Source organism: Perca fluviatilis, chromosome 21 (genome assembly GCF_010015445.1).
Source record: "Perca fluviatilis chromosome 21, GENO_Pfluv_1.0, whole genome shotgun sequence".
NCBI classification, from domain to species: Eukaryota; Metazoa; Chordata; class Actinopteri; order Perciformes; family Percidae; genus Perca; species Perca fluviatilis.
This window is the reverse complement of record NC_053132.1, coordinates 28501911-28529629: the sequence shown is the minus strand read 5'-3', so window position 1 is coordinate 28529629 and position 27719 is coordinate 28501911. Positions and strand designations below refer to the sequence as shown.

General features: G+C 43.5%; 1 protein-coding gene across 3 annotated transcripts in view; it reads right to left on the bottom strand.

Annotated features, from left to right (window-relative positions):
- LOC120551301 (caskin-2-like) overlaps positions 1-27719 on the bottom strand; it is a 93929-nt gene that overhangs the window by 14579 nt on the left and 51631 nt on the right. Inside the window, exons 7-14 of one of the 3 annotated variants that reach the window (XM_039788607.1) lie at positions 27576-27709; positions 15093-15201; positions 14633-14741; positions 14389-14483; positions 12359-12476; positions 4066-4194; positions 3590-3676; positions 118-245 (exon numbers count right to left, since the gene is read on the bottom strand). In XM_039788607.1, the coding sequence (XP_039644541.1) occupies positions 118-245; positions 3590-3676; positions 4066-4194; positions 12359-12476; positions 14389-14483; positions 14633-14741; positions 15093-15201; positions 27576-27709 (909 nt within the window). The remainder of the gene's footprint in view (positions 1-117; positions 246-3589; positions 3677-4065; positions 4195-12358; positions 12477-14388; positions 14484-14632; positions 14742-15092; positions 15202-27575; positions 27710-27719) is intronic. The other 2 variants (XM_039788608.1, XM_039788609.1) reach the window with 2 other exon arrangements.

Below are 27719 nucleotides of genomic sequence, written 5' to 3'. Positions count from 1 at the left end.
CACCATTTGCCTGAAGTTAGACAGTGTGCGGGAGTTTCTTTGTAATTAAAATGTTCAAACAAGTGAATATTAATGACAATGTGTATGTGATAGTGGAGACATCTGAGCGGATCCAACCTTGGTATAGTCAGCGTTGTGGCGATTTGGAATCCCGTTGTGTTTGTGGCCGCTCTCTGAGCTCTGGCCGCTCCCGGCGCTGCGGCTGCTGCCCACGCTGCCCGCACTCCCAACACTGTTCCTGTCACCTGACAGAAAACACACAGATCACAGTGTACAATCAGACTCGCATAGAATTTGATCCTGAAATGAGGAGAGAACGCAAGATTGTAGGTGTTAATTTGTAGGTTAAGGTATGTGGTCTGAGTGCACTGCCAAAAAAAACTATTTTAGCAAGTCATTAGAAATTCCTAGTCACCCTTAAAGGATTAGTTTACCACTTTGGCAAATACACTTATTTTCTTTCTTTCTTTCTTTCTTTCTTTCTTTCTTTCTTTCTTTCCTTCCAAGAGTTAAATTAGTTAAAATATGACAACTTTTTTGTGTTTGTTTTATTGTTTGTTTCAGCTTCATTGTATTATTCTCCTTTGTTATTCGCTATGTAAGGAAGACCCTGCAAAGCAAGCTTGCATTGCATGGTGTAAGTTGTCTTTACTGTGCTTATGACGATCAAACTCTTGAATCTTGAAGATCGATACGACTCTCATGTCTGTGGACAGGTGTGGAGGCTGGGAGGGGCTTAGCTTAGCTTAGCATACAGACTGGAAGCTAGGGAGAAACAGCTGGCCTGGCTCTGTCCAAAGTTTTTAAAAATAGGCCTACCAACATGTATGAAGTTCACTAATTGTAAATCATTTCTTTAACCCATATATTAACAGAAATGTAAAAATGACAATGTGTGATTTTATGGGGAGTTGAATGGTAGGGGTGTAAATCACAGGTTTTATCCCGACATGATTATGATATTGTACAGTGCCTTGCGAAAGTATTCGGCCCCCTTGAACGTTTCGACCTTTTGCCACATTTCAGGCCTCAAACATAAAGATATAAAACTGTAATTTTTTGTGAAGAATCAACAACAAGTGGGTCCCAATCATGAAGTGGAACGAAATTTATTGGATATTTCAAACCTTTTAAACAAATAAAAAACTGAAATATTGGCCGGCAAAATTATTCAGCCCCTTAAGTTAATACTTTGTAGCGCCACCTTTTGCTGCGATTACAGCTGTAAGTCGGTTGGGTGTATTCTCTATCAGTTTTGCACATCGAGAGACTGACATTTTTGCCCATTCCTCCTTGCAAAACAGCTCGAGCTCAGTGAGGTTGGATGGAGAGCGTTTGTGAACAGCAGTTTTCAGTTCTTTCCACAGATTCTCGATTGGATTCAGGTCTGGACTTTGACTTGGCCATTCTAACACCTGGATATGTTTATTTGTGAACCATTCCATTGTAGATTTTGCTTTATGTTTTGGATCATTGTCTTGTTGGAAGACAAATCTCCGTCCCAGTCTCAGGTCTTTTGCAGACTCCATCAGGTTTTCTTCCAGAATGGTCCTGTATTTGGCTCCATCCATCTTCCCATCAATTTTAACCATCTTCCCTGTCCCTGCTGAAGAAAAGCAGGCCCAAACCATGATGCTGCCACCACCATGTTTGACAGTGGGGATGGTGTGTTCAGGGTGATGAGCTGTGTTGCTTTTACGCCAAACATAAACGTTTTGCATTGTTGCCAAAAGTTCGATTTTGGTTTCATCTGACCACAGCACCTTCTTCCACATGTTTGGTGTGTCTCCCAGGTGGCTTTTGGCAAACTTTAAACGACACTTTTTATGGATATCTTTAAGAAATGGCTTTCTTCTTGCCACTCTTCCATAAAGGCCAGATTTGTGCAGTATACGATTGATTGTTGTCCTATGGACAGAGTCTCCCACCTCAGCTGTAGATCTCTGCAGTTCATCCAGAGTGATCATGGGCCTCTTGGCTGCATCTCTGATCAGTCTTCTCATTGTATGAGCTGAAAGTTTAGAGGGACGGCCGGTCGTCGTAGATTTGTAGTGGTCTGATACTCCTTCCATTTCAATATTATCGCTTGCACAGTGCTCCTTGGGATGTTTAAAGCTTGGGAAATCTTTTTGTATCCAAATCCGGCTTTAAACTTCTCCACAACAGTATCTCGGACCTGCCTGGTGTGTTCCTTGTTCTTCATGATGCTCTCTGCGCTTTACACGGACCTCTGAGACTATCACAGAGCAGGTGCATTTATACGGAGACTTGATTACACACAGCTAGATTCTATTTATCATCATTAGTCATTTAGGTCAACATTGGATCATTCAAAGATCCTCACTGAACTTCTGGAGAGAGTTTGCTGCACTGAAAGTAAAGGGGCTGAATAATTTTGCACGCCCACTTTTTCAGTTTTTTATTTGTTAAAAAAGTTTGAAATAGCCAATGAATTTCGTTCCACTTCATAATTGGGACCCACTTGTTGTTGATTCTTCACAAAAAATTACAGTTTTATATCTTTATGTTTGAGGCCTGAAATGTGGCAAAAGGTCGAAACGTTCAAGGGGGCCGAATACTTTCGCAAGGCACTGTATATGTATAGTATATAGTAGTGATTATTTGGACACCAATACAATATTTGCTGCTATAACAAAGTCTGCCACAATACGATTTTAATTCAAATCAGTTGCCTGCGATCAATATGAGACATATAATTTAACAAAATCAGTTATATCAACTCACAAAAAGCAACTAAATATGATTTGACATTTAAATACTGAGCTCTATCAGCCATTTAAATGAAAAACAAATTATTTTTTTAAATAAAAATAAATATAAAGTGTAAATTTCAAAATAAAGGCGGATCCTAAAGATGATGATAGGTATCAATATTTTAACTTTGTATCGATGATATTGAATTGTTAATCATTGAATTGATATACGTACGAATCCAGATCAATGTATCATTACATTCTTACCACATGATGTATCCAGTTCAGCAAGAAAGTTAGAGCATGCAACTCCCTCCTAGAATCGCAAATTCAGATTTACATTTCTGTTTTTGTACAAACGAGATACAACATGTTAATTAGTGATCTTTTATGCTAAGCTAAGCTAGTCATATCTCGGCTCTAGATATCAATCCTCTCATCTAACTCTCGAACTCTTTAAAATGTTGCCAATTTCAGGAATTATAGATGACATTATCTCTTTGCTTATAAAAAAAACCCTACAATTTCCATAACTCCCTAGATGAAATGACTTGAGATAAATGTTTTTAATGTTTTTTTCTGTGCAGGCTTTCAGGGGGGGGCACCGCTGCACCAGCAAACTGCAAAAAAAGCAGTAACACAGGGTCAGGAGTAACACAGGGGTTAAAGAAAAGGCTTTAAAAGGAGTGCTGCTCACTTACCATTATGTCCTGCTGCAAGACAACACAATGGTTATGGGTACTGGATTACTGGAGGGGGGCATGGTAAGGTCAAGACTGGGATATAAAGAGATAAGATGGGAATAAACTTCCTTAAAGAGGAATGGCTGGGATGGGATCACACAGGGCTGGCTGGTTGGGAGCACACACCCTTACCAGTGGGAGAGCTCCGGAGGACCCAAATGTCCTGAGTGGGGCTAGCACGACTAGCTGGGGCTGAGAGCTGACTGTCAGGTGGAGCACCTAACAAACACACACACACTTTAGACAGACTCACTGTATGCTGGGAGTGGACTGACACTGAGTACCAGAGGAGACGGGGATCAGGGTGCTGTTTGGGAGGGAAAGGTGAACCCTGGGAGCAGGGACGGATTATGAGACAATGTATTTGTTTGATTGACTTTCCAACAAGCAATGTTAACAGTCACTTCAAACAGAGGGGTTGAGCTTGTGGGGCCCTTGGCCTGTGCCTGGTACATCTGTTCAATAATCCATCACTGCATGGGAGGACATGAACGTGTTACAGGTGGTGAACAAATGGGAAGAAGTTGATGTGTGTGTGTGTGTGTGTGTGTGTGTGTGCACGTGCGTGCGTGTGTGTGTGTTGTGTGTGTGTGTGTGTGCGTGTGTACCTGTGGGATCATTGCCCAGGGTGTATGAGTCATCAGTCTGAGGGGCAGGACCATGGATTGAGGGAGGAGCTCTGGACACATATTGTTGGCGTTGGCAGGGCACTGAGGCTTGGCGGGAGAGAGTGCCCCCTATGGTCAGGGAGACAGGATGGATTGAGGCTGGCATGCATGAGTGAGGGAAGGAAGTTCATGTACGTGTGTGTGTGTGTGTGTGTCAGTTTGAACTGCATGCACTGGTATGGGAACAGGCTGTAAGACGGCAACAAAACCACCCTTTTGAAGTGATCACATTATTACGTATTCTTGTTAATTCAGTATTTGGAATAACAGCTAAAAAAGGGTGTTACATAAGAGGCTGCTGAAAGAGAGTGGAAGATCACCAGTGATGCTCAGAGAGCTTATTTTTCCTTTGTGTTGTTGGTCCATGGTTGCTGACACCATTGACATTATCACAGAGCTCAGGCGCACACACGCACATACACACTACTGCGATTGCCTCATAAGCAAAGGGCCTGTCAACGACTTAAAGTCAAACTCTCTTTCTCTTGTCTGTTCTCCCTCAAGCGCGCGCGCACACACACACACACACACACAACACACACACAAACACACACACACAGTGAGGGTTTTTGTACTGAGTTGACACTTTGCAATCTGGCCATAGTAATCCTATTAATGTGTGTCTCTGTGTGTGAGTATCTACGTGTGTGTGTGTGTGTGTGTGTGTGTGTGTGTGTGTGTGTGTGTGTGTGTGTGTGTGTGTGTGTGTGTGTGTGTGTGTGGACCCCTCACTGTGCTTGTCTCGCTGTTTGAATGTCAATGGCTTTACAGCTGCAAAACAAGCATGGGGATCATATTCACAGGGATTAAATCAGATGATTTACAAGCATGCTGAACCCTCCAGTGATCATGTATGCCAACATGATAGATCCTGACTGTGTACAAGTGTGGAGATATATTCTTAGCCAAGATATAACCCTTGGGTTATGTTAGCCCCTTTAACACTGCTCTGCAGCTCCAGCCCCCAGTGTGTGAGGTCCTTTCTGGCTCTGGGACAAAGTTCTAGTATGATATGTTCTAATATCTAAAGTATGATATAGTAAACACGTATCCTTGCTTGGCTCTCAGTGGTCTTCCACTAAAGAAATAAGTGACAGTACATAATTTTTCCGATTAATCAGATAATTATTTTCTTGATGAATGGATTAGTTGTTTGGGCTCTAAAATGTCAGAAACTGGAGAGGACGTCCTCAAATGTCTTGTTTTGTTCACAACTCAAATATATTCAGTTTACTGTCACAGAGGAGAGAAGAAACTAGAAAATACTCACATTTAAACAAGTTGACCACACAAAAATGACTCAAACCAAATTATCAAAATAGTTGGCGATTAATTTAATAGTTGATAACTAATCGATTAATCTGTGCAGGTCTAATGAGGCCCCATCGCCTGGTTGACATCCAGCTCTTACCGAGCCCAGGGAGTGTACGGTTAAAAAATAAAAGGCGGTGGAAAAGGGAACATTAAGACACAAGTTGCAGTAATGCAGCGGTGGAAGAAGTATTCAGATCCTAATACCACACTGTAAAAATACTCTGTTACAACTAAAAGTTCTGCATTGAAAATGTTACTTAAGTAAAATTCTGTAAGTATTAAAAGTAAAGAACTCTCTTCCCATTTTAGAAAGTGTAAAGGATCCAAACAGTTATGTGTTTAATGGTCTAATCATTACAGCTGGACTTGGAGGCCATTATATTGTTGGCTGATTTCATTTATAATAAAAAAAATCAGATTTTATAAAGTGCATGTGTTTTGTGTGCAGAAATCTTAATGTGTAAAGTAACTAAAGCTGTCAGATTAGTGTAGTGGAGTAAAAAGTACAATATTTCTCTCTGAAATGTCATGGAGTAGAAGCAGAAAGTGGCATGAAAATTGTCTACTTAAGTAAAGTACTTGAGTAAATATACTTAAAGCGCCCATATTATGCTCATTTTCAGGTTCATAACTGTATTTTAAGGTTGTACCAAAATAGGTTTACATGGTTTAATTTTCAAAAAACACCATATTTTTGTTGTACTGCACAGCTCTCTCACTGCTGCAGATCCTCTTTTCACCTGATTTCTGTTTTAGCTACAGAGTGAGACCTCTTTTCTTCTTCTCCTTCTGTACTATCTTTGATTGCACTCGCCCAGTAGCTCAGATGTAGATCATGTCAGCTAGCTAACTCTAGAGACCGTAAAAGAAAGGTTGTTTCTCCAACTTCGGTCAGTTACAAGGCAGGATTAGCTGGGAGACGTCTAAACGAGGGTGCACATGTAATAGTCCATGAGCCAGGGGGGTTGATCGGTATCATCGGGGGGACAAAGGCTCATAGTGATTTTTGGCAAGGTATACACCCGTAGTGCTAGAAAAATCACGATAGCAGTGCAGTGGTGGTAGCGAATCACTTTTTTTCAGCTCATGAAGTTACTAACCCCCTAAGATAAATTCCGTTTTTGAAATCTGGTGTATATCTGGTTTAGGCTCATGGTAGGGATATTGTCAATATTCTATAATATGGTGCTTGGTATCGTTGGAAAGGGGAGCTTTTAGGCTTTCATTTAAGCCCAGTACTGAATCTGTCTGTCAATCACAGAGGTCACATGACTTCTTTAAACCAGAAATAACACACATTTTCTCCCAATTTCCGCCTAAACCGTGTGCTTTCTTTTATCCCTGGGGCATGACGGAACACCAGGGACACAAAACTCAACAACTTCAATACTCAAGGCACTCTGATTATTCAGAAAATGTACAATATACCCATACTATTTATATGTGAGAGCCTTAAATTAGACTTATGCAGCCGGCACAAGTCTTCAAAATAGAATTTAGCCAATAGAATGGACAAATAGAATACCCTATTAGTCCAAGGCCAAATGGCCTCTTTATTCATGTACAGTTGTAATAAAAAGTAATTGTTTCAATAGTGTTGTCAACATAACACTTGTAAGTGGTTTAACAAAATGCTTCTATCATGTATTTTAATATTCAGCCACTTTAAGTTAGAATGTCAGAAAGTAGCTCATGCACGTAATGATGGATTTTGACAGTTTGACAAGGTTTTGTCAGTTTTGTGAAAAGATGATAGGTTCAGTTGACTGGTTATAACAACACTACCAACTATGCCATCTTCAATCAACTTCCAGTGAGTTCCAGGGGTATTAAATGTAAGTGCAAAATACTTTCTCTAGTGCTTGTGAATTGATGGGGAATAGACAGAGGGACATTATACCTATAGTAGGGGTGGGCGATATATATCGTCTACGGTAATATTGCGTGCGTTGTTGTGTTAACGATGTGCAAATTGACATTATCGAGTATTTAAATTACTTAGAAAATAACACTTCAAAACACGCATTGGAACACTACACATTCACTAATGTCAACAAAGACATTTGTTCCTGTTGGTGTATTTTTATACAAGTACAGCCACACTGACCTAATCAATAGGACTACGATACAACACAGCCGTTACAGGAGCCTTCCAGGCGGCTCATAACGTCCCGGAGGACCTAGCCAGACCGGACGCTCCGTGGATTGTTGTTGGCATCTAGCACGCTGAGCTAGCTACCGGCAGGATCGAGACAAGAACTCCGGCAAGACCAGAGGAGGAAGACTGCATTTTTTGTGCAGAATGAATGGAGTACTGACCGCAGGGTCGTTGCCCAGCACTGCTCACCTGACCTGGAAGCCCTGTTGGTAATATACAGGCCATTTTATTTACCACGAAAACAGCACACCGCCGTCTACACAGCCCCCGATGCAAACGTTAGCACAAATTTGGCTCACCGCTAACCATAGTGAACAAACTGCAGCGCGATCACCTGGAGGGGATACATATTGTAGCAGGGGACTTTAACAAGGTGACCTTAAAGTCTGTACTCCCCAGCTTTTTCCAGCATGTAGATTGTAGAGGGAAGAACACACTAGACCATGTATACTCTAACATCAAGACAGCATACAGAACTGCTCCTCTCCCTTACCTGGGCCAGTCAGATCATATCCAACTACTCCTGATCCCAGCATACATCAATCAGATCACATCCAACTACTCCTGGTCCCAGCATGCATAAGATCACATCCAACTACTCCTGATCCCAGCATACATCATTCAGATCACATCAACTACTCCTGATCCCAGCATGCATAAGATCACATCAACTACTCCTGATCCCAGCATGCAATAGATCACATCCAACTACTCCTGATCCCAGCATGCAATAGATCACATCCAACTACTCCTGATCCCAGCATGCATAAGATCACATCAACTACTCCTGATCCCAGCATGCAATAGATCACATCCAACTACTCCTGATCCCAGCATGCATCAGATCACATCAACTACTCCTGATCCCAGCATGCAATAGATCACATCCAACTACTCCTGGTCCCAGCATACATCAGATCACATCCAACTACTCCTGATCCCAGCATGCAATAGATCCCATCCAACTACTCCTGATCCCAGCATACATCAGATCAAATCCAACTACTCCAGATTCCAGCATGCATCAGATCACATCCAACTACTCCTGAGCCCAGCATGCAATAGATCACATCCAACTACTCCTGATCCCAGCATACATCAGATCACATCCAACTACTCCTGATCCCAGCATGCAATAGAACTACTCCTGGTCCCAGCATACATCAGATCACATCCAACTACTCCAGATTCCAGCATGCATCAGATCACATCCAACTACTCCTGAGCCCAGCATGCATCAGATCAGGAGTAGTTGGATGTGATTTGACTGATGTATGCTGGGACCAGGAGTAGTTGGATGTGATCTGATGCATGCTTGGATCAGGAGTAGTTGGATGTGATCTGGTGTATGCTGGGATCAGGAGTAGTTGAGTGTGATCTGGATCAGGAGTAGTTGGATGTGATCTGACTGGCCCAGGTGAGGGAGAGGAGCAGTTCTCTATGCTGTCTTGATGTTAGAGTATACATGGTCTAGTGTGTTCTTCCCTCTAGTAGCACACTCTACATGCTGGAAAAAGCTGGGGAGTACAGACTGTTAAAGTCCCCTGCTACAATATGTATCCCCTCCAGGATTTCGTGCTGCAGTTTTCGTGGTAAATAAAATGGCCTGTATATTACCAACAGGGCTTCCAGGTCAGGTGAGCAGTGCTGGGCAACGACCCTGCGGTCAGTACTCCATTCATTCTGCACAAAAATGCAGTCTTCCTCCTCTGGTCTTGCCGGAGTTCTTGTCTCGATCCTGCCGTTAGCTTAGCATGGGTAAACCCTGACGAACTTCCGGCAAATTTTAGATTTGCTCTGCAAGTCAGTCTGGCGAAGAGCCCATTCAAACCCATTTCCAATGTCCTCAAAATTGAGGAACCAATCCCAACCATTGAGGCGGGCTTTACACCAATCACAACCATTGAGGCGGGCTTGCGCACGACGACATAGCATGCAACGGCGAGCAGCTTTTTGTTTACATTCAACATGACGGCGAGCCAAGCCGTGCTTTCACGTGCTCTGCCATGACCGGGCGAGCGCAGGTCAGTCTGACATATGCCGATTTCATGCAGGTCAATACTACAATTAACTGACAACTTAAGTTATACGAGTTACAGTTCTCAAGGACGACGCCTACCACACGGACAGAGACATTGTCTCTTTTCCTTCTCCTTCTTCACAACTTCTCGGTTGTAGCGTGTCCGTGCTATTCTTGCACATTAGGGAACCTCGTGAATTAACCTGGAACATGTCAGCTGTTTGGAAATTCTGCTGCGTTGTGCAGAAGATAACTTTGCAATATGCAACACCACCTGCTGCAGGCGTTGAGGGACCTACACCTAAAACCCAAATAAAAAATTTTTAGTTGGATATTGGATGTGAAAAGAGTCACCCGGATCGTTGGTCTGATTGGTTGAAGGACTATGCAATGGCGGAGGCATTTGAGCGGCGTACCTTTGGAAATGAACTGTCAGTGAACCTTTCCCAGACCCACTCTCAGTTACAACTGAGAAGGGTCTGGTGACAACCAGGCTACCGGTAGCTAGCTCACGTTTGCATCGGGGGGCTGTGTAGACGGTGGTGTGCTGTTTTCGTGGTAAATAAAATGGCCTGTATATTACCAACAGGGCTTCCAGGTCAGGTGAGCAGTGCTGGGCATCTTGATTGTTAGAGTATACATGGTAGGTGTTCTTCCCTCTAGTAACACAATCTACATGCTGGAAAAAGCTGGGGAGTACAGACTTTACGGTCACCTTGTTAAAGTCCCCTGCTACAATATGTTTCCCCTCTCAGGTGATCGCGCTGCAGTTTGTTCACTATGGTTAGCGGTGAGCCAAATTTGTGCTAACGTTTGCATCGGGGCTGTGTAGACGGGCGTGCTGTTTCGTGGTAAATAAAATGGCCTGTATATTACCAACAGGGCTTCCAGGTCAGGTGAGCAGTGCGGGCATGGCAACCGCCTGTGGTCGTACTCCATTCATTCTGCACAAAAATGCAGTCTTCCTCCTCTGGTCTTGCCGGAGTTCTTGTCCGATCCTGCCGGTAGCTAGCTCAGCGTGCTAGATGCCAACAACAATCCACGAATGCGGTCTGGCTAGGTCCTCCGGGCGTTATGAGCCGCCTGGAAGGCTCCTGTAACGGCTGTGTTGTATCGTAATCCTATTGATTAGGTCAGTGTGGCTGTACTTGTATAAAAATACACCAACAGGAACAAATGTCTTTGTTGACATTAGTGAATGTGTAGTGTTCCAATGCGTGTTTTGAAGTGTTATTTTCTAAGTAATTTAAATACTCGATAATGTCAGTTTGCACATCGTTAACACAACAACAAATATTAACGTAGACGATATATATCGCCCCACCCTACTATAGGTATAATGTCCCTCTGTCTATTCCCCATCAATTCACAAGCACTAGAGAAGTGTATTTTGCACTTACATTTAATACCCTGGAACTCACTGGAAGTTGATTGAAGATGGCATAGTTGGTAGTGTTGTTATAACCAGTCGACTGAACCTATCATCTTTTCACAAAACTGACAAAACCTTGTCAAACTGTCAAAATCCATCATTACGTGCATGAGCTACTTTCTGACATTCTAACTTAAAGTGGCTGAATATTAAAATACATGATAGAAGCATTTTGTTAAACCACTTACAAGTGTTATGTTGACAACACTATTGAAACAATTACTTTTTATTATAACTGTACATGAATAAAGAGGCCATTTGGCCCTGGACTAATAGGGTATTCTATTTGTCCATTCTATTGGCTAAATTCTATTTTGAAGACTTGTGCCGGCTGCATAAGTCTAATTTAAGGCTCTCACATATAAATAGTATGGGTATATTGTACATTTTCTGAATAATCAGAGTGCCTTGAGTATTGAAGTTGTTGAGTTTTGTGTCCCTGGTGTTCCGTCATGCCCCAGGGATAAAGAAAGCACACGGTTTGGCGGAAATTGGGAGAAAATGTGTGTTATTTCTGGTTTAAAGAAGTCATGTGACCTCTGTGATTGACAGACAGATTCAGTACTGGGCTTAAATGAAAGCCTAAAAGCTCCCCTTTCCAACGATACCAAGCACCATATTATAGAATATTGACAATATCCCTACCATGAGCCTAAACAGGTATACACCAGATTTCAAAAACGGAATTTATCTTAGGGGGTAAGTAACTTCATGAGCTGAAAAAAAGTGATTCGCTACCACCACTGCACTGCTATCGTGATTTTTCTAGTACTAGGGGTGTATACCTTGCCAAAAATCACTATGAGCCTTTGTCCCCCCAGATGATACCGATGGCCCAAATTTGGGGCCCTGGCTCATGGACTATAAGTAGTTCTTTTGTACATTATGGTGAACTTGTGTGTGTTGTAGCCGTGCTTTGCCATTGAGAACGAGGTAGCATGCTAGCATAGCATGCTAACGGTTGCGGTTAGCCAGCTTGTTTCGGCTAGTGACGTAAAAAGCCTGGATGGATTTTTTTCAAAGTTTGTATGCGTGTGGAAGCACCAGAGACACAAAATAACACCCCAAATCCCAGAAAAAGTGATTTTTTCATAATATGGGCACTTTAAGCTACATTCCACTGCTGCATTAATGTATACACAGCATTTTCTGTTCTAGCTTGTTCGAGGTCAGACAAAGGGGAAAAAAAAAACTCAACTCAAGGTCCACTCACTAGCTACAGTACTTAACTAAATGTACTTAGTTATTTTTCCACACTGAGAGTCTCTGAGTGGATGCACATGTTGTGTGTGAGCTGCCGTTTGTCTACCTGCTCGTCTGCTGAGGACCTCCACCACGGAGGGGGGAAAGAAGCCCACGCGGTCCGTCCCCCGCTGGGTGTCATGGATGTGACCCTTCCAGCGGCCGTCTGAGTGCTGCTCCACCACCTGACGCCGACAAATCAGGAGCACGCTTCAGTCACCGCACAAAGAATTAGCCTCGCAACCATTCACCATCACATTAGACTCTGGGACCCTACTGAATCACTAACACATTATTTCATCTTGAACTCCAAAGCGCCATCTGATTGGATCACCTTGCCTGGCTCACTTAGCCTAGAAATCTAGACACACCCTAGCGGCAGCAAATGTAATTTGCAGCCAGGGTCGTCTAGCAACTCTCCGTTGGTTTGCGAGCTGGAAAAACCAGCCAATCAGGCCAATCACATTGTGTATAGAGTCGGTGGGCGGGCTTAACATAAGGACGTCAGAGTTGCGGTGGCTCCGCGTGAATTCCCTGCTACTTGAAAACAAAGAAGATGGCTGCTGCTGGCGAACAGCGGTCTTTCAAATCGGCTTTAGCCGCGACTCTGGAAGACTTGGAGTTAAATGCTGAAGTCATTCTTAAAAAAAGGGAAGATGTGTAGATGTGTAATCTATCAACTAGCGTTGCTCTGGTTGGCTATGAGTGCAGAGGGAATCTGAAAGACAACCGTTCATCCCGCCCCTCGGATTGAGCCCTGTCAATGGTGAGTTCCCAGACCCAACATCTTGATGTGGGTCTGGCTTGTCAGGCTACGGCTCACTTAGATCTATTACTTCATTTGGTTTTTAAAGGCATCTGTCTTTATTTATCTACAATCAACCTGCTCTGGCTTCTAATTTGACATGCCACAACATTCTTGTTGACTTGGTTGTGATTCTATTGTTTTTTTGGGGGAAAAGTGAATTTGGAACTTTGAGGGGTTTGCTTTCCAAACATTTTCTCTTGTCAACTGTACATCAACTCTAAGTATGCATGCCACATGCGTGACTCCCCCAGGCATGCTTTTAGAACCATAATGAGAGAGCCAATGAACTGGAAGTGCACAGTCTATTCATTGTGAGTGTTAACTAAATGCCTGCAGAGGGCAAACACAAACACCTCTGCCTTCTGACAGGATACCGCACAACAACATACAAGTTCATACAGAGTCTGGGATGTCACAATGATGACTCGTATAAAGATATCAAAATACACAGCCGTGAGCAGGGTGCAATTTGTGAAAAAAATGCAGTTTTTGATCATGCACAACAAAACCTGCAAGAATTAAATCCCCTTCCAATACCATGGATATAGTGCCACTCAGCCAGCCATGGCAAAACGCTTATTAATGAACTTCAATATCCAATGGAAAATAATCTCCTGGGGATATGTAGACCAGAAAGGGGGGAAATCTCACACATCCCCCCTGGAAAAATCACACCCTGGCCGTGAGCAAACAAACACACAGATGTGCACACACATTAATTAGTGCAAACAGTGTGTGTTATTGAGAGAGCGACGGCAGCAGGTTTGTGCCTGTTTCTCTGCTGTGGTCTCCTGCTCAGAGAACACTCAATTACTTGCAACAGCCCACACAAACACTGTATGTGTGTGTGTGTGTGTGTGTGTGTGTGTGTGTGTGTGTGTGTGTGTGTGTGTGTGTGTGTGTGTGTGTAAAACTGGATTCCACTGATTATTGACAGTGATCTGTAATATGCTTCATTTTGATTATTTACATTGATTTTGCATTTCAGTGTTTCTGATATTTTAAGTTTATCTTTTATCATTTTTCAAAGTCTCCTTCAATAAGAGCACTAATAACAAATGCATTACCCCTCTGACATCTTTAAGGCAACATATAAATTCACAACTGCTTTACAAACAAAGCTAACAAAGGCTAAAAATAGAAATTAAATTCTTATTGGAGCCCCTGACAATTTAGCTGGAAGACATGAAGCAGGGAAGAGTCTGCTGAGTGAACCCATGGCTTACTGTAGTAGACAGCCATTTAAAAAAGAGAAGTTTCTCTCTCAACAAACAGACAAAAACAAGTACCATAATAAGATCTCCAGCCCTCAGGTTTAGAGCAGTGGGGTCGTGGAGGTTCCAGTAGTCCTTCAGTGCTCGGACCTGCAGAGAGCTGGACGCCTCTGCACAGAGACAGGAAGATACAGACACAGCATTGAATTTTAAAATTGGCCCTCGCCCACTGTTTCCCACTGCCTCGGTCTCAACCCAAAATCCACATTTCATAACAGCATCACTGAACTATCAGAAAGTGTTGTTGAGAGCTACACACCTCTCAGCAGCTGTTTGATTTCCCTGCTGGCCGTGGAGGTGGTGAACTGGTTGACGATGTCCAAAGCTGTCTGATTGTATGTGTTGCGCATGTTCACATTGATGCCCGCCTAGAAACACACACACACACACACACACACACACACACACACACACACACACACACACACACACACACACACACACACACACACACACACACACACACACACACACACACACACACACACACACACACACACACACACACACAGTGAGATTAGTGTGGGTGAGGTGCAATTTAAAAACTAACCCTCCCTTGAAAGACTCCCTCCTTTATTTAAAGAATAACAGTGGAATTGCAGTGTAGTTGTGTTTAAGACACTGCCTTTCCATCTACTCCTTCAATACAAAAATATCAGTGTCAGCCTCCATAATCCCACATTAGATGGACAGAAATTCGATGTCACGTCTTTGCTTACGTCCAGCAGCAGCCGCACTACTTCAGTCTTGCCGTAGAGGGCAGCCTCGTGCAGAGACGTCCCTGCTTTGGTGGCTCGGTTGATGTCAATGCCAGCTTTCAGCAGCAACCTGTTCAATTGTGCAGTGAAACAAAAGTTAGAAATGATTTCCTTTTATTTGTTTTAAATTCAACAAGCAGAAATGCAGAACTGAGTACACTTTCAAATCTGTTTATTTATCGCATGTAATATTGTTATCGCGATATTCAACGTTATCGCATATCGCCTATTTCTGTCATATCGTGCAGCCCTAAACCGTACTAAATGCACATCGCCACTCTACATATTCTGCGTTGAGCACCATAACACTTTAACACACTGCCCTGCTAACTACATATTACAGCACAACACTGTACCCTTGACCGTTATAATGGTTTTTAAATGTTTCTTTTCTGGTTTTATATATTTTAGTCTATGTATTCTTACGTACTTCTGTATGAAGTCTTTCCCTGTTGCCCTGCAGTGGCTGGTGGAGAACAGTCTTTTCATTTTCTTTATGTATGTAAGTACACAAAGAACTATGACAAATAAATTAATCTGACCTGAATCTGAACTGTCAAACAAGTTACGGTTAGACAAAATAAAACAGAATTGTAATCATCAACAATGTGAGGACAACAGTGTGTAACTTGTGTAAATGACTGAGGCTGCTGAAAGCTTGTCTGCTCAGCTCAGACTGCATGACCAAGTATTAGAGCCACTGTTAGGAAAACAAAACAGATATTAAGAATAAAGTTGTAGTAGAACATAATATTTTGAGAATAATGTCAGACTTTTAGAATTACAAATAAAGTTGAAAAAATCCATCCTTCATTTGACTCATACAGTACAAGTTGACACATAGCTAGTATTAAAGTAAACATCTGGTAATAATGCAACTTTATTCTCAGAATATTGCCACTTTTATCATGACTTTCAACTTTTAGCCTGAGAAAAGTAAATGTTACAAATGAAGTTGTACTTTAAAAAAAGAACGGTCCTTAAACAAACATCTTATAATATTACATTCTCATTGATTTCTCATTATTATGACTTTACTCTCATATTATGACTTTTTCTTGTGAAATTACAGATTTTTCTGAAAAAAAAGTCAATATCATAAGATACATTTGACAAGAAAAATTAAAATTAAATTAAAAACAACTTTATATGACTTACAACTTATTTTTGAAGTATTATAATTCTATTGTAAAAAATATTAATTGTTATGAGAAAAGAGCCATCATGTAATAAGAATACAATTGTAAACAACAAACCATAGAAAATTACTTCCTTCCATTAACCCGTACTGCTCTCACCCGTTTACTATGATGAGTATTAAAATAAACATGGAACTATTCTGGACATATTACTTTTTCTTGTGAAATTACAACAAAAAAGTCTGAAAAAAAGTCAATATTACAACAAAAAAGTCGTAGAGGGAAGCACAATGGAGTATCAAAATAAACACATTGTAAGATTACAAGTTTGATCTAAATATTGTGACTTTTGTACTGCAATTAACTTTTTTTTTGTTTTTGTTTTTTTTACCAACAGCCCTGACACTCTGTTATGAGACTGAATGATTTCCCGGACTACCACAGAAATATGTTTACATTAGTTTGAGCTTAATGGGGACGTGGTGAAACGTGATTGCTGCTGACAAACTAACTTGACGTGACGAGATCACACAAGACAGGACAGGAGAAATATCAAACACCGAAGTTTGATGAAAAAAAGTAGCCTGAAGCCATCTATTGTAGCTGCACCTTCCTTTCCTCAGCAGCAGCACTGTCATCTTGCTATGAAACCTTGAGAAGACTGCAGTGTTTTCCCCCAGTGTATTGTAAGCCTGGTGGCCCACCGGACCTAAATTGCCCCCTACCTCCTCTCGCATTGCCAGACCTTCCTCGACAGCGCTGCGGAGGAGGGTCTGGCGAGCCCACACAATATTCCTGGATGGGAGAAAAAATGTGCTCTGGTTTATTGGCATTTCTTCAAACCAATCACAATCATCTTGGGCGGTGCTAAGCGCCGGACGGAGCAACGGCGCCGCTGCAAAATAGCCTCGGGAAGGAACTTGTTTTGGTGGAACATGTGTAGGTCAGGGTTTCCCGCAGCACTTTGCAGCTTAGTCGGCCGCCTAAACAACACACGCCTACCGCCTTGACTACGTTGTCAAACAAATGTGGGAGTATGTCAACAAAGGTGCGGGCAGCTGCGGCATGCCCGGGCAGAGACGGGGTGAGTGGACTTACCGGAGCGTTGGCATATGGCAGGCAGAGAGCAATATATGTATCTCTGTCCTGTTCTTCACATCAGTGAGGCTTTCTTCTCTTGTTTCAACGAAGTGAAGACATGACGAAGTGACTGGAACTATCCATCACCTCTTGCGCGTGGATTCTCAACGTCCCGGCTGTTGCCCGGTCTTTGAGACACAGCCGTTGTCTGTTTTTTTTTTTATCATTACACGCTATTACAGTTATATTACACTATAAACATTACACAGTGAAATTACGTGATCTGTTTTTATTTCATGCCTACTATCTGCTTTGAGTGAGTGAAGCTATGGGCTGAGCTCTGTTATCTCAGAGCTGTTTGTTTTGGAGAAGAGTTGTCAGGTGAAGTGGAAGAGCGCGTGTCACGGAGGATCATGGAAGCCATGCGAGTAACACCATTATAGCACGTTTTTTAAAATAGTTTACTGAGCTTAAAATTGCACATTGCAACTGTTAATTTGAAAAGCTGGTTATTTATAGCATTTAGCATTTAATAAATAATTGTTAAATGTAGTACAGAGTCCCCGGTCTGACGGCTAAGCCCACTCTACCACCTTAACTAACAAATTCAGTTCAAAAACGTTCAAAAGTAGTTTTAGCCGTGCAACAGAAAAGTCAGGTTGGACAGATAGTCTAGCTAGCTCTCTGGATTTACCCTGCAGAGATCTGAGGAGCAGTTAACCATAGTCCTCACAAATCCACCGGAGTTTAGAACACCAACACAAAGAAAGTGGAAGGTGACGGACATCTGGCCGAAAAGAGTGAAATCCGGCGAAATTTTCGGTGGCACCAGAACAATCCCGGAAGTGGAACGTCGTGGATATAGACTACCCCCCACAAGGCCTTAGCCACTGGGAATAATTTTTGTATGTATGTTTAAGATGTTTATTAAACTACAGTTACAGTGGGGCGGCTCGTTTGGAAACTTAGACGTAGGCATATTTTCATATCTCCAGTCAGCTTTTAGCACTAACTTAATGTATAGAAGCCTGTGGAATCTGTCTTATAGCTTTTTTAATTATCAATTTTGCAATTCCGTCCATGATTCAGAAACTATTAATGCTGCCATCAGGCTGGGACTGGCTGCAGCCGGGCCTTGACGATATAGAGACACTTGCCACCGGGCTGAACAACTTTTCTGGGGAAACCCTGAGCTGAATGTCTGCTATAAAGCTCAACTTCTTCATCTCTGTCCTGCAGCTAAGAAATACATTTGTAAACATTAAAGTATGAAATATGCTATAGCAAAGGTCCTCCGCATGGGGTCTCCTCCGGATCAAATTTCATTATGAATTATCACAATCAGAGACCTCTTTTTTTATCTCAATTCATACTTAATGAAGCTCAGCGTAAATTCTTAAAGGAAGACTTCATTCACTTTTCCATCACTCATAATGATAAGCTGTTTCACGGTACGTCACTTGTCAGTAGTAATCAGAACAGCTGTGTTGTTGTTAGTTAAACCAATCAGGGTCGACCATTTGTCGACGAGCCTATCACAGCTTGATACCCTGCTTTAAATCTGCTCTCTCTTCCACGGTTGGCAGTTGTCGTTTCAGGAAATAGAGTGCGTGCGTTTCCTGACCGGTTGCATGGCATTCCTGTTTACGCTGTCTTTTGTGCTTTTTGTGGCTGCTATGTCGGATTCTGAGTTGGATCCGGGGTCGGATGGTCCTGGTGGGTGTTTGGACGTGGAGGCTTCAACGGGGTCCTCCGGACGGCGTCGTCGGAGCTCTAGATTGACCGCCGTCTCTGGTTCACTTCGGGGAGGCTGACCGGATGTCTTCGGCTTCGGATCGGGCGTGGCGTGCCGGCGCAGGCTTTCACCGGAGCTTCGGGAGCTGGCTGCTCTTGGCGACTGCCTGTCGCCAGCCCCGTTATGTGGCCACGCCGGTTGCCAGTGGTCGTGGTCGGAAAACGGACCAAGAAGCGGCGATCCGCATGCCAGGCCCCGCGAAGAGGAGAGCTGCGGGGGCACTCAGCCAGCCGGCTGATACGGCTGTTCCGGGGGCTCCTCGGATTCCGGCCTCATCCTCGGCGTCACTGCAGTCCCTCGCCCGCGATGCAGGCCATGGAGGCTAGGATGCGGGCTGTGGAGAGCATGGCGGGTGGCGGTGTCTGGTACTATTACTACCGCTCTGGCTTCCCTGTCTGTGCCAGCGGTGGTCGGTGTTCAGCCGGTGCCTTCTCCTTCCGTGGAACATTGTCATTCCTTGGCCACTGCTGTGCCTTCTCTTTCCCTAGGTAGGCCTTACATCCCTGTGTCTGCTAATATTTCCAGTAGGCTGCGCTCTAAAATTCTGCAGGGCCGTGATGTTAATCTGGTGAGTCTTATTTTGCCGTCCCCGGAGTGTGATAAGTCTCTGGTGGCGGGGGATGGGTTTTCGGCGGTGGTTAAGTCCGCTGACCCTCGGCTGAACAAGGATCTTTCCTTTGGGCAGTTCGTGGTGGCGTTTGGTATATTTCGGGACGTTATTTGTTCCGTGTACCCGACCGGAGGGTGGAGTTGGATTCGTTACCTGGCGTTGGTGGGCGATTTGTTCCTGAGGAAGTGCCGGAACTATTTTTGGCAGTACCATAGAGCTTTTTCCGGGAAAGCTGCCGCTCATATTGCCCGTGCCAACGTTCGCCTGGACTGGTCAATTCTGGACACTGAGATCCTGGTTATGGTCGTGGGGGGTGCTCAAGCTATTTTGTGTTCTCACTGCGGGGCTGCGGGACATGTTGCTTCGCTCTGCCCTGGGGGTGTGGGGCAGCCAACCGGCCCGGCCCAGTCGCACCGTGGCGGTCTGCGGTTTCCCGTGTCTGGAGTGGATGCTCGGGGGCGCCAGGTTCATACGTCCAACAATAATCCGATTTGTAATAATTTTAATTAAGGTGTGTGTACTTATGGGAATTGCTGTTTTCTTCACATCTGCAGCGATTGTCGGGATGCACATCCCAGGTCGGTCTGCCCACGGCGCCCCGCCCGGAAGCCTCGGGGTCAACCTCAAACTGGTTCCAAGACATATTGAAGCTCCATCCCTCTACCCCATTAAATTTACGTGTGTTGGCATCTGAACTGTCTAGTCATCCTAATTCTGTGTTTGTCGATCATCTGCTGTCTGGGCTTTCCCAAGGGTTTCGGGTGGGCGTTCTCGCCGATCCGGAGGTTACATATGTGGCGAAGAATCTTCTTTCGGCTGTTTCTGACCCTGATACGGTGGCTAGGTTGGTTGCGTCTGAGGTTAGCAAAGGGTATATAGTGGGGCCGTTTGATTCCTCTCCGTTTTCGGTGTTTCGCACTAGTCCTTTGGGTGTTGCGACTGGGAAATATTCTGGGAAGAAGCGCCTTATATTTGATCTGTCCGCGCCGCGCTGCGGGCCCGTGTTAAGTATCAATAGTCTCATTCCACCGGTCCCTTTCTCCCTTCATTATGCCACTGTTGATGATGCGGTTAAACTTATTAAGTTGGCGGGGAGGGGGGCCTGGCTCTCCAAGGCTGACATTACTGATGCCTTTAAGATAGTCCCTATACATCCTTCGCAGTGGCCTCTTTTTGGCGTCAGGTGGGATTCCAAATACTATTTTGGTGTGCGTCTGACGTTCGGGTGCCGGAGCAGCCCGTGTATTTTTAATCATGTTTCCGAGGCACTTTGCTGGATCCTGCTTAACAGGGTTGGGGTTCCAGCGGTGATTCATTTGCTGGATGATTTTCTTCTCGTTGACCCCCCTGGGGATAGTGTTGGGTCGTTGGGCAAATTGAGACGGTGTTTTCTTTCCCTCGGTGTCCCTCTGTCTGAGGCTAAGACTGTTGGTCCGGTTACGCGGTTGGAGTTTCTGGGCATCACCCTCGACTCGGTGCGCATGGAAGCGTCCCTTCCGGGTGAGAAGTTGGAACGCGTCGTTGCCATTGCTGCGTCCTTTGTGCCTGAGTGTCTTGTTACTAGGGGCGGCCGGTTGCTCTCATTGCTGGGGCATTTGAATTTCGCTATCGCGCGTTATTCCGCAGGCGCTCTTTTATATCCGGGTTGCTGGATTTGGCATCTTCGGTTGCCTGGGTTGCATGATGTGTTGTCCCTGGATGACGGGTGCCGGTCTGATTGGCGTTTCTGGTCCCGACTTCTGGATGACTGGAATGGCATTTCGTTTTTCTACGACGACGTAGTATATTCTTCTGATTCGTTGAGGTTTTACACGGATGCTGCACCTTCCGCGGGGTTTGGGGGGTATTTTCAAGGGCAGTGGTTTGCTGGCCACTGGCCTCCCACTTTTTCCCCGGCGGATTCCATTGCTCTATATGAGATTTACCCGATTGCTATAGCTTGCCGCGTCTGGGGCGGTCTGTGGACACGGAAGCGGATTTCAGTCCTGTGTGATAATCAGAGTGTGGTTGACATTATTAATAGAGGGCGCTCAACATGTTGTCAGATAATGCCTCTGATGAGGAGCATCACCTGGTCGTCTGTCACGCACAATTTTATTATTACTGCTTCGCCCGCGTCCGGGACATCATAACTCTGTGGCTGATGCTTTGTCTCGCTTTCATTTTCAGACCTTTTGGAGCCTCTGCCCGGCAGCCTGGCCTGTACCAGTAGTGCTACCGTCTCTCCGCAGCTAGCAGTGTATTGATTCCTAATCCCGTTGATGCTTATTTAGTAGCGGCTAGGGGTATATGAGGAAAGAGCTTAGCTGTGTCTACTCTGAAAACATATGATTTTGCGTGGTGTACTTTTGCTTTATTCTGTGTGTCTATTGGTGTCCCCCTTAAACCTGTTCTCCTTACTAGTGTTTGTGCTTTTATTTGTTATTGTACTGATACTCGTCACTTTAAACCCCAATATACGAGGGGTTACTGGCCGGCATCCAATTTAATATCAGGTGTTATGATCCATCGTTTCCTAGCTTATTTTCTACGCCGGCTGTTAAACTAATTTTGAAGGGTATCAATAAAGCTCACCCTTCTTCCCCGACCATAGGCAACCTATTACTTTGGGTATATTGCATAAATTGGTGGGTGTTCTTAGGCAGGGGTATTTTCCGCGGTATACTGACATGTTACTTGAGGCTGTGTTTATGGTTGCTTTCTATGCTTTCCTTAGGTGCGGGGAATTCACTACGCAGTCAAAATCATTCAACTCCAGTAGAGATATTACATTCTCTGATCTGGTATTTCATGCTAGTCATTATTGCTTGAAACTTAAGCATTCTAAAAGAGGTGGGGCGCTGTTCTATTGTGGTTGCTCGCACGAACTCACAGTTCTGTCCATTCAAATCTATGATTAGTTATTTGTCACTTAGACCACGCACTGATTCCCCCCGCTCCACTCTTTCTGATTCCTGGGTTCTTCCCTATGCATAGATGTTGGTTTAATCAGCAGTTGAATGCAGTCCTCCTCAAAGCTAAGATGTCCACCCAGCATTATTCTGGGCATTCATTTAGAATAGGAGCTGCTACTACGGGCGCTAATCAGGGCATGTCGAGGACGTCTCTGCAACAACTGGGACGATGGTCATCCTCTGCCCTACGCATCCTACATCCGTCCGGATGTCGATAACGTTCTCGAGAACCAGAGATCCCTGAAACCATAATGGTGGGTATGCTTGCATATAACTGGTGGTGGTGTATTTTGTGGGCTTCTGTCAGTCTTATCCATTGTGCACGCATCATGCGCTGTCAAGCTGCTTATACCTGCGTCGCGTGTGCATCAGGCTTCAGGCATAATAGCCTAATGCGTGGCTCTTGAACCGGCTGGTTGCCTGTTATTGCATGATGTTGCAAACGGCTGTGTGCCTCGTTACATCTGTAGTTACATTTATTATTTTGCCTTTCTTATTTTTCCCTTCCCATTGCCGATTTTATTTGCCTTTCTTATTTTGCTTTTAGTTCGCCACTGTTCCCGTGGCAGATTTTTATTGCCCTTTCTTATGTTCCGCTCCGGTGGTGCGGGGGTTGGTTTTGCTCCGGCAGTTGCCGAAGTTTTGGTTACGACTGTCGCCGTCTTTTTATTGCCTTTCTTATTTTGCATTTATTTTCACAGGTCTATTGCTGTGGATGGGCAAGATCCATGGTTTACTATTTGCGCGGTCGTAATGCCGAGGTTTGGTTTTGCATTCGGTGGGCACCGAATTATTTTATTTCATATTTATTTTCGCCCGGTTGGTATGCCGAGGTTTTGTTTTGCTTACACCGCGGCGGGTGCCGAAGTTTTAATTTGATTAGGCTGTGGCGGAAATTTTTATTTTCATGGTGTGGGCAGTAATCTTTCTGCTTTTGGTAGGCTAGTTATTGTACTTTTATGTCAACTTTGCTTTCTCGTTCGTCTGCAGAGTCCGCGCGCTCATGAGGTATGTATGCCAACTAGTTTTCTCACTAATTGTCCTTTTTGGGGATTTGTTTGGGTTCCTTAAACCCTTTAGGATATTTGGGTTCGATGGAGTCCAATCTCCAGAGACTCGTACATTTACATGTTGTATGTACAATAAATATGTTCATAATTGCAAAGAAGTCTCTCCTGATTGAAATGAAGCTCAGCGTAAATTCTTAAAGGAAGACTTCATTCACTTTTCCATCACTCATAATGATAAGCTGTTTCACGGTACGTCACTTGTCAGTAGTAATCAGAACAGCTGTGTTGTTGTTAGTTAAACCAATCAGGGTCGACCATTTGTCGACGAGCCTATCACAGCTTGATACCCTGCTTTAAATCTGCTCTCTCTTCCACGGTTGGCAGTTGTCGTTTCAGGAAATAGAGTGCGTCCCCGCCCTCCCCTTCTGCCACCGGTGGTCACGCCCTCGGACCTGGGTTGCATCTCGGCTTGGCTGTTGATGGTCCCTCTATTTATTCTCCACCACCAGTGTCTGGACTCCATCAGGGGATTTGTTTGGGTTCCTTAAACCCTTTAGGATATTTGGGTTCGATGGAGTCCAATCTCCAGAGACTCGTACATTTACATGTTGTATGTACAATAAATATGTTCATAATTGCAAAGAAGTCTCTCCTGATTGAATTACAGTTATTTTCCTACATAACTAGAGTGTATACATAATTTAGTTATTGTATATAATATACAACAAAGTCTTTCCATCTTCCCTGGAATAAACTTATCTCCTGGTTTTCTGGGTGCAAATGGTTACAGCTTTAGTTCTCACCAGAGCCAGAAAGCTTCTCCAGCTATACAAAGAGTAGGTAGTATAAGACGTCTGCTGTAGCGTGGCAGTCTTTGAAGAGACATAAATCCCTTAGTGGGAGATCACAGCCAAATTCTGCTGAGTAAACTCTGAATAAACTTGTGTGCTAATGCAGTCACTTTTCTTATTCCTGTTTGTGGTGAAAGCCCGTCTTTTCTCCTCCATGTCGACTGTTCAACTTTCCAGTTCAGGAAGAGACAGGAAGATAGAGAGGGTATTGCAAAAGAGATCTGATAATCACTAGCAGCGTGTCTCTGAGGCAGGGTGGAGTTACTTGGCTAAACACATACATATATACGCAGATATGCTGGCAGAAAAAGCACACTTTTGGGTATTAGAAAAGTGTGTCACTGGGATTAAATATCACTACAGTGGAGTGTGTTGTTTCTGATGTGGAGAGTGTTACTAGTTTGGCTTTCTGGAGCTACCTGAGGGGAAATATTTGGCCCCTGCAGCTGTGGGTTAAGGCCTGACACATGTATGTTATTCTGTGTAGTATCAGTGGAGTATAATAGTAGCAGTACTAATGGTAATAGCAGTGCTAGTAATTGTCCCAGTAGTAGCACAAATAGAAATGTTCCGATACTGATATTGTTAAAGTGATGGTTCGGAGTAATTTCACCCTAGGGTCCTTTGCACCATGACCTCGAGCCAAACACCCCCCCAGAAGCTTTTTTTACCTGGGTCGAACATTGGACGAGTTAGCGTAGCGTTATCAGCTTAGCGCAGGGGCTAATGGATCTGAAGTGTCTCTTAACATTACCCAACAAATAATGCCTGAAATGATACCAAACGTCTACAGTAGTACAAATAGGTTATGTACTCATAAAACGATGGATTGGAAAGTTTGTAAGTACACCAGAAGTTTATGTAAATAACACTTGCCTGCTGGCTTCTGCTCTCTGCTGTTGTTGCTGCTGCAGTAAGACGAGTGCTTAGGGCCGTCTACAAATTACGACACCAAAAAGAGATGCAACAAAAATATTTATTAATTTAACTTATTTTTTAAAGTAAGTGCTGTAGTATAACTAGCAGGAGACAAGTTATAATTGAGGTAAGTTTGGAGACATTACCTTATTTAATCATTAAATTAATAAATATTTTTGTTGCATCTCTTGTAGACGGCCTCGTGTTATTTACATACACTTCTGGTGTACTTACAAACTTTCCAATCCATCGTTTTATGAGTACATAACCTATTTGTACTACTGTAGACGTTTGGTATCATTTCGGACATTATTAGAGGGGTAATGTTAAGAGACACTTTGGATCCATTAGCCCCTGCGCTAAGCTATTCAGCTGATAACGCTACGCTAACTCGTCCAATGTTCGACCCAGGTGAAAAAAGCTTCTGGGGGCGTGTTTGGCTCGAGGTCATGGTGCAAAGGACCCTAGGGTGAAATTACTCCGAACCATCACTTTAAGTACTGGAGTTTATGCACTGATCCGATACCACATAATTTAGCCCCAAAGAAAGAATTTAGAATTTTTTCTAGAATTTTCTTTTTACTCGCTGTCAAACTGGATAATAAAAGAAAGTTCGAAGACGTTTATTCTGTTTGTTCAAGTTTCTTTAAGTTTCACAAATAGTTTAACCCGAGCCATAGCTAAAACATAATAAAATCTTTGTATTTTTTAAACACGCTGGTTTCAGATCGATACTCGATACTTTCGAATCGGTATCGGCCGATTCGAAAGTTCAGGCATCGGAATCAGTATTGAGAGGGGAAAAAATGGTATCGGACCATGTCTAAGCACAAGCTGTACTGTTAGGGTAGTAGTAGCAGTAGTAGTGGTGATAGTGATAGCAGTAGTGAAATAAAAAGAGCTGTAGTAGTAAAACTAGTGGTTTTTGTTGTTTCAGTTGCAGCAGTGAATACAGAGGCACCAACAGTAACAGTGGTTGCAGGAGCAGAAGATGTAGGAGCAGTAATAGCAGTAATAGTTGTACTTGTGGTGATAGTAGTAGAAGATGTAAGAGTAGTAATAGTAGTAGTAGTGGTGGTAGTAGTAGTAGTAGTAGTAGTAGAAGAAGGAGCAGTAATAGCAGTAGTAGTGGTAGTGGTGGTAGTAGTAGTAGTAGTAGTAGTAGAAGATGTAGGAGCAGTAATAGTAGAAGTAGTGGTGTTAGTAGCAGTAGTAGAATATGTAGGAGCAATAGTAGTAGTAGTAGTAGTGGTGGTAGTAGTAGTAGTAGAAGATGTAGGAGCAGTAATAGTAGAAGTAGTGGTGTTAGTAGCAGTAGTAGAATATGTAGGAGCAATAGTAGTAGTAGTAGTAGTGGTGGTAGTAGTAGTAGTAGAAGATGTAGGAGCAGTAATAGTAGAAGTAGTGGTGTTAGTAGCAGTAGTAGAATATGTAGGAGCAATAGTAGTAGTAGTAGTAGTAGTAGTGGTGGTAGTAGTAGTAGAAGAAGAAGTAGGAGCAGTAATAGCAGTAATAGTGGTAGTGGTAGTGGTAGTAGTAGTAGTCATGGTTGTACTATTAGTAGAAGATGTAGTAGCAGTAATGAATGTATGTATATGAATGTAAAATCAGTGAGCGTCCAAACTGACTGAATGACTTTTCTCAGATCTAATGGTTGGAGCTGGACTTCTTTAACAAGTTTTGTCTTCAAGCTTTTTGAGTGTTGCTTGTTTATTATCTGCTCTAGCTTTTCCAACGTTTTAGACACATATGCAATTTAGATACATATGGTAATAACAATGGCCCAAAATGTGAAATTGAATATATTTTTAATGATAAATGTCACATTTTCTTGAGGGATAGGTCTGTTTTAAAGAAATGCCAATAAACCAAAGTACGTTTTTCTCACATCCCGGAATGCTGTGTGGACCAGCCAGACTCTCCTCCACAGCGCTGTGGAGGAAGGTCTGGCAATGCGAGACTAGGTTAAAGTAGACAGTAGCAGTAGCAGTGGGTAAAGTAGACAGATGCTGCTGTAAAGATGAGAGGGTGAGAAATAGTCATGTGATAGAATGACAGCACATGACTGCTCCTCGCTGTGATCTTACTTGATGATGTCTTTGTGTCCGTTCCTGGCAGCCAGGTGGAGGGGGGTGGTGGATGGAGGGTCCAAGCTGTCGTGCTCCCCCTCCCCTTCTAACAGCGCCGCCACCATGTTACTGCTCAGCAGTAACTGAGCCACCTGAGGAGAA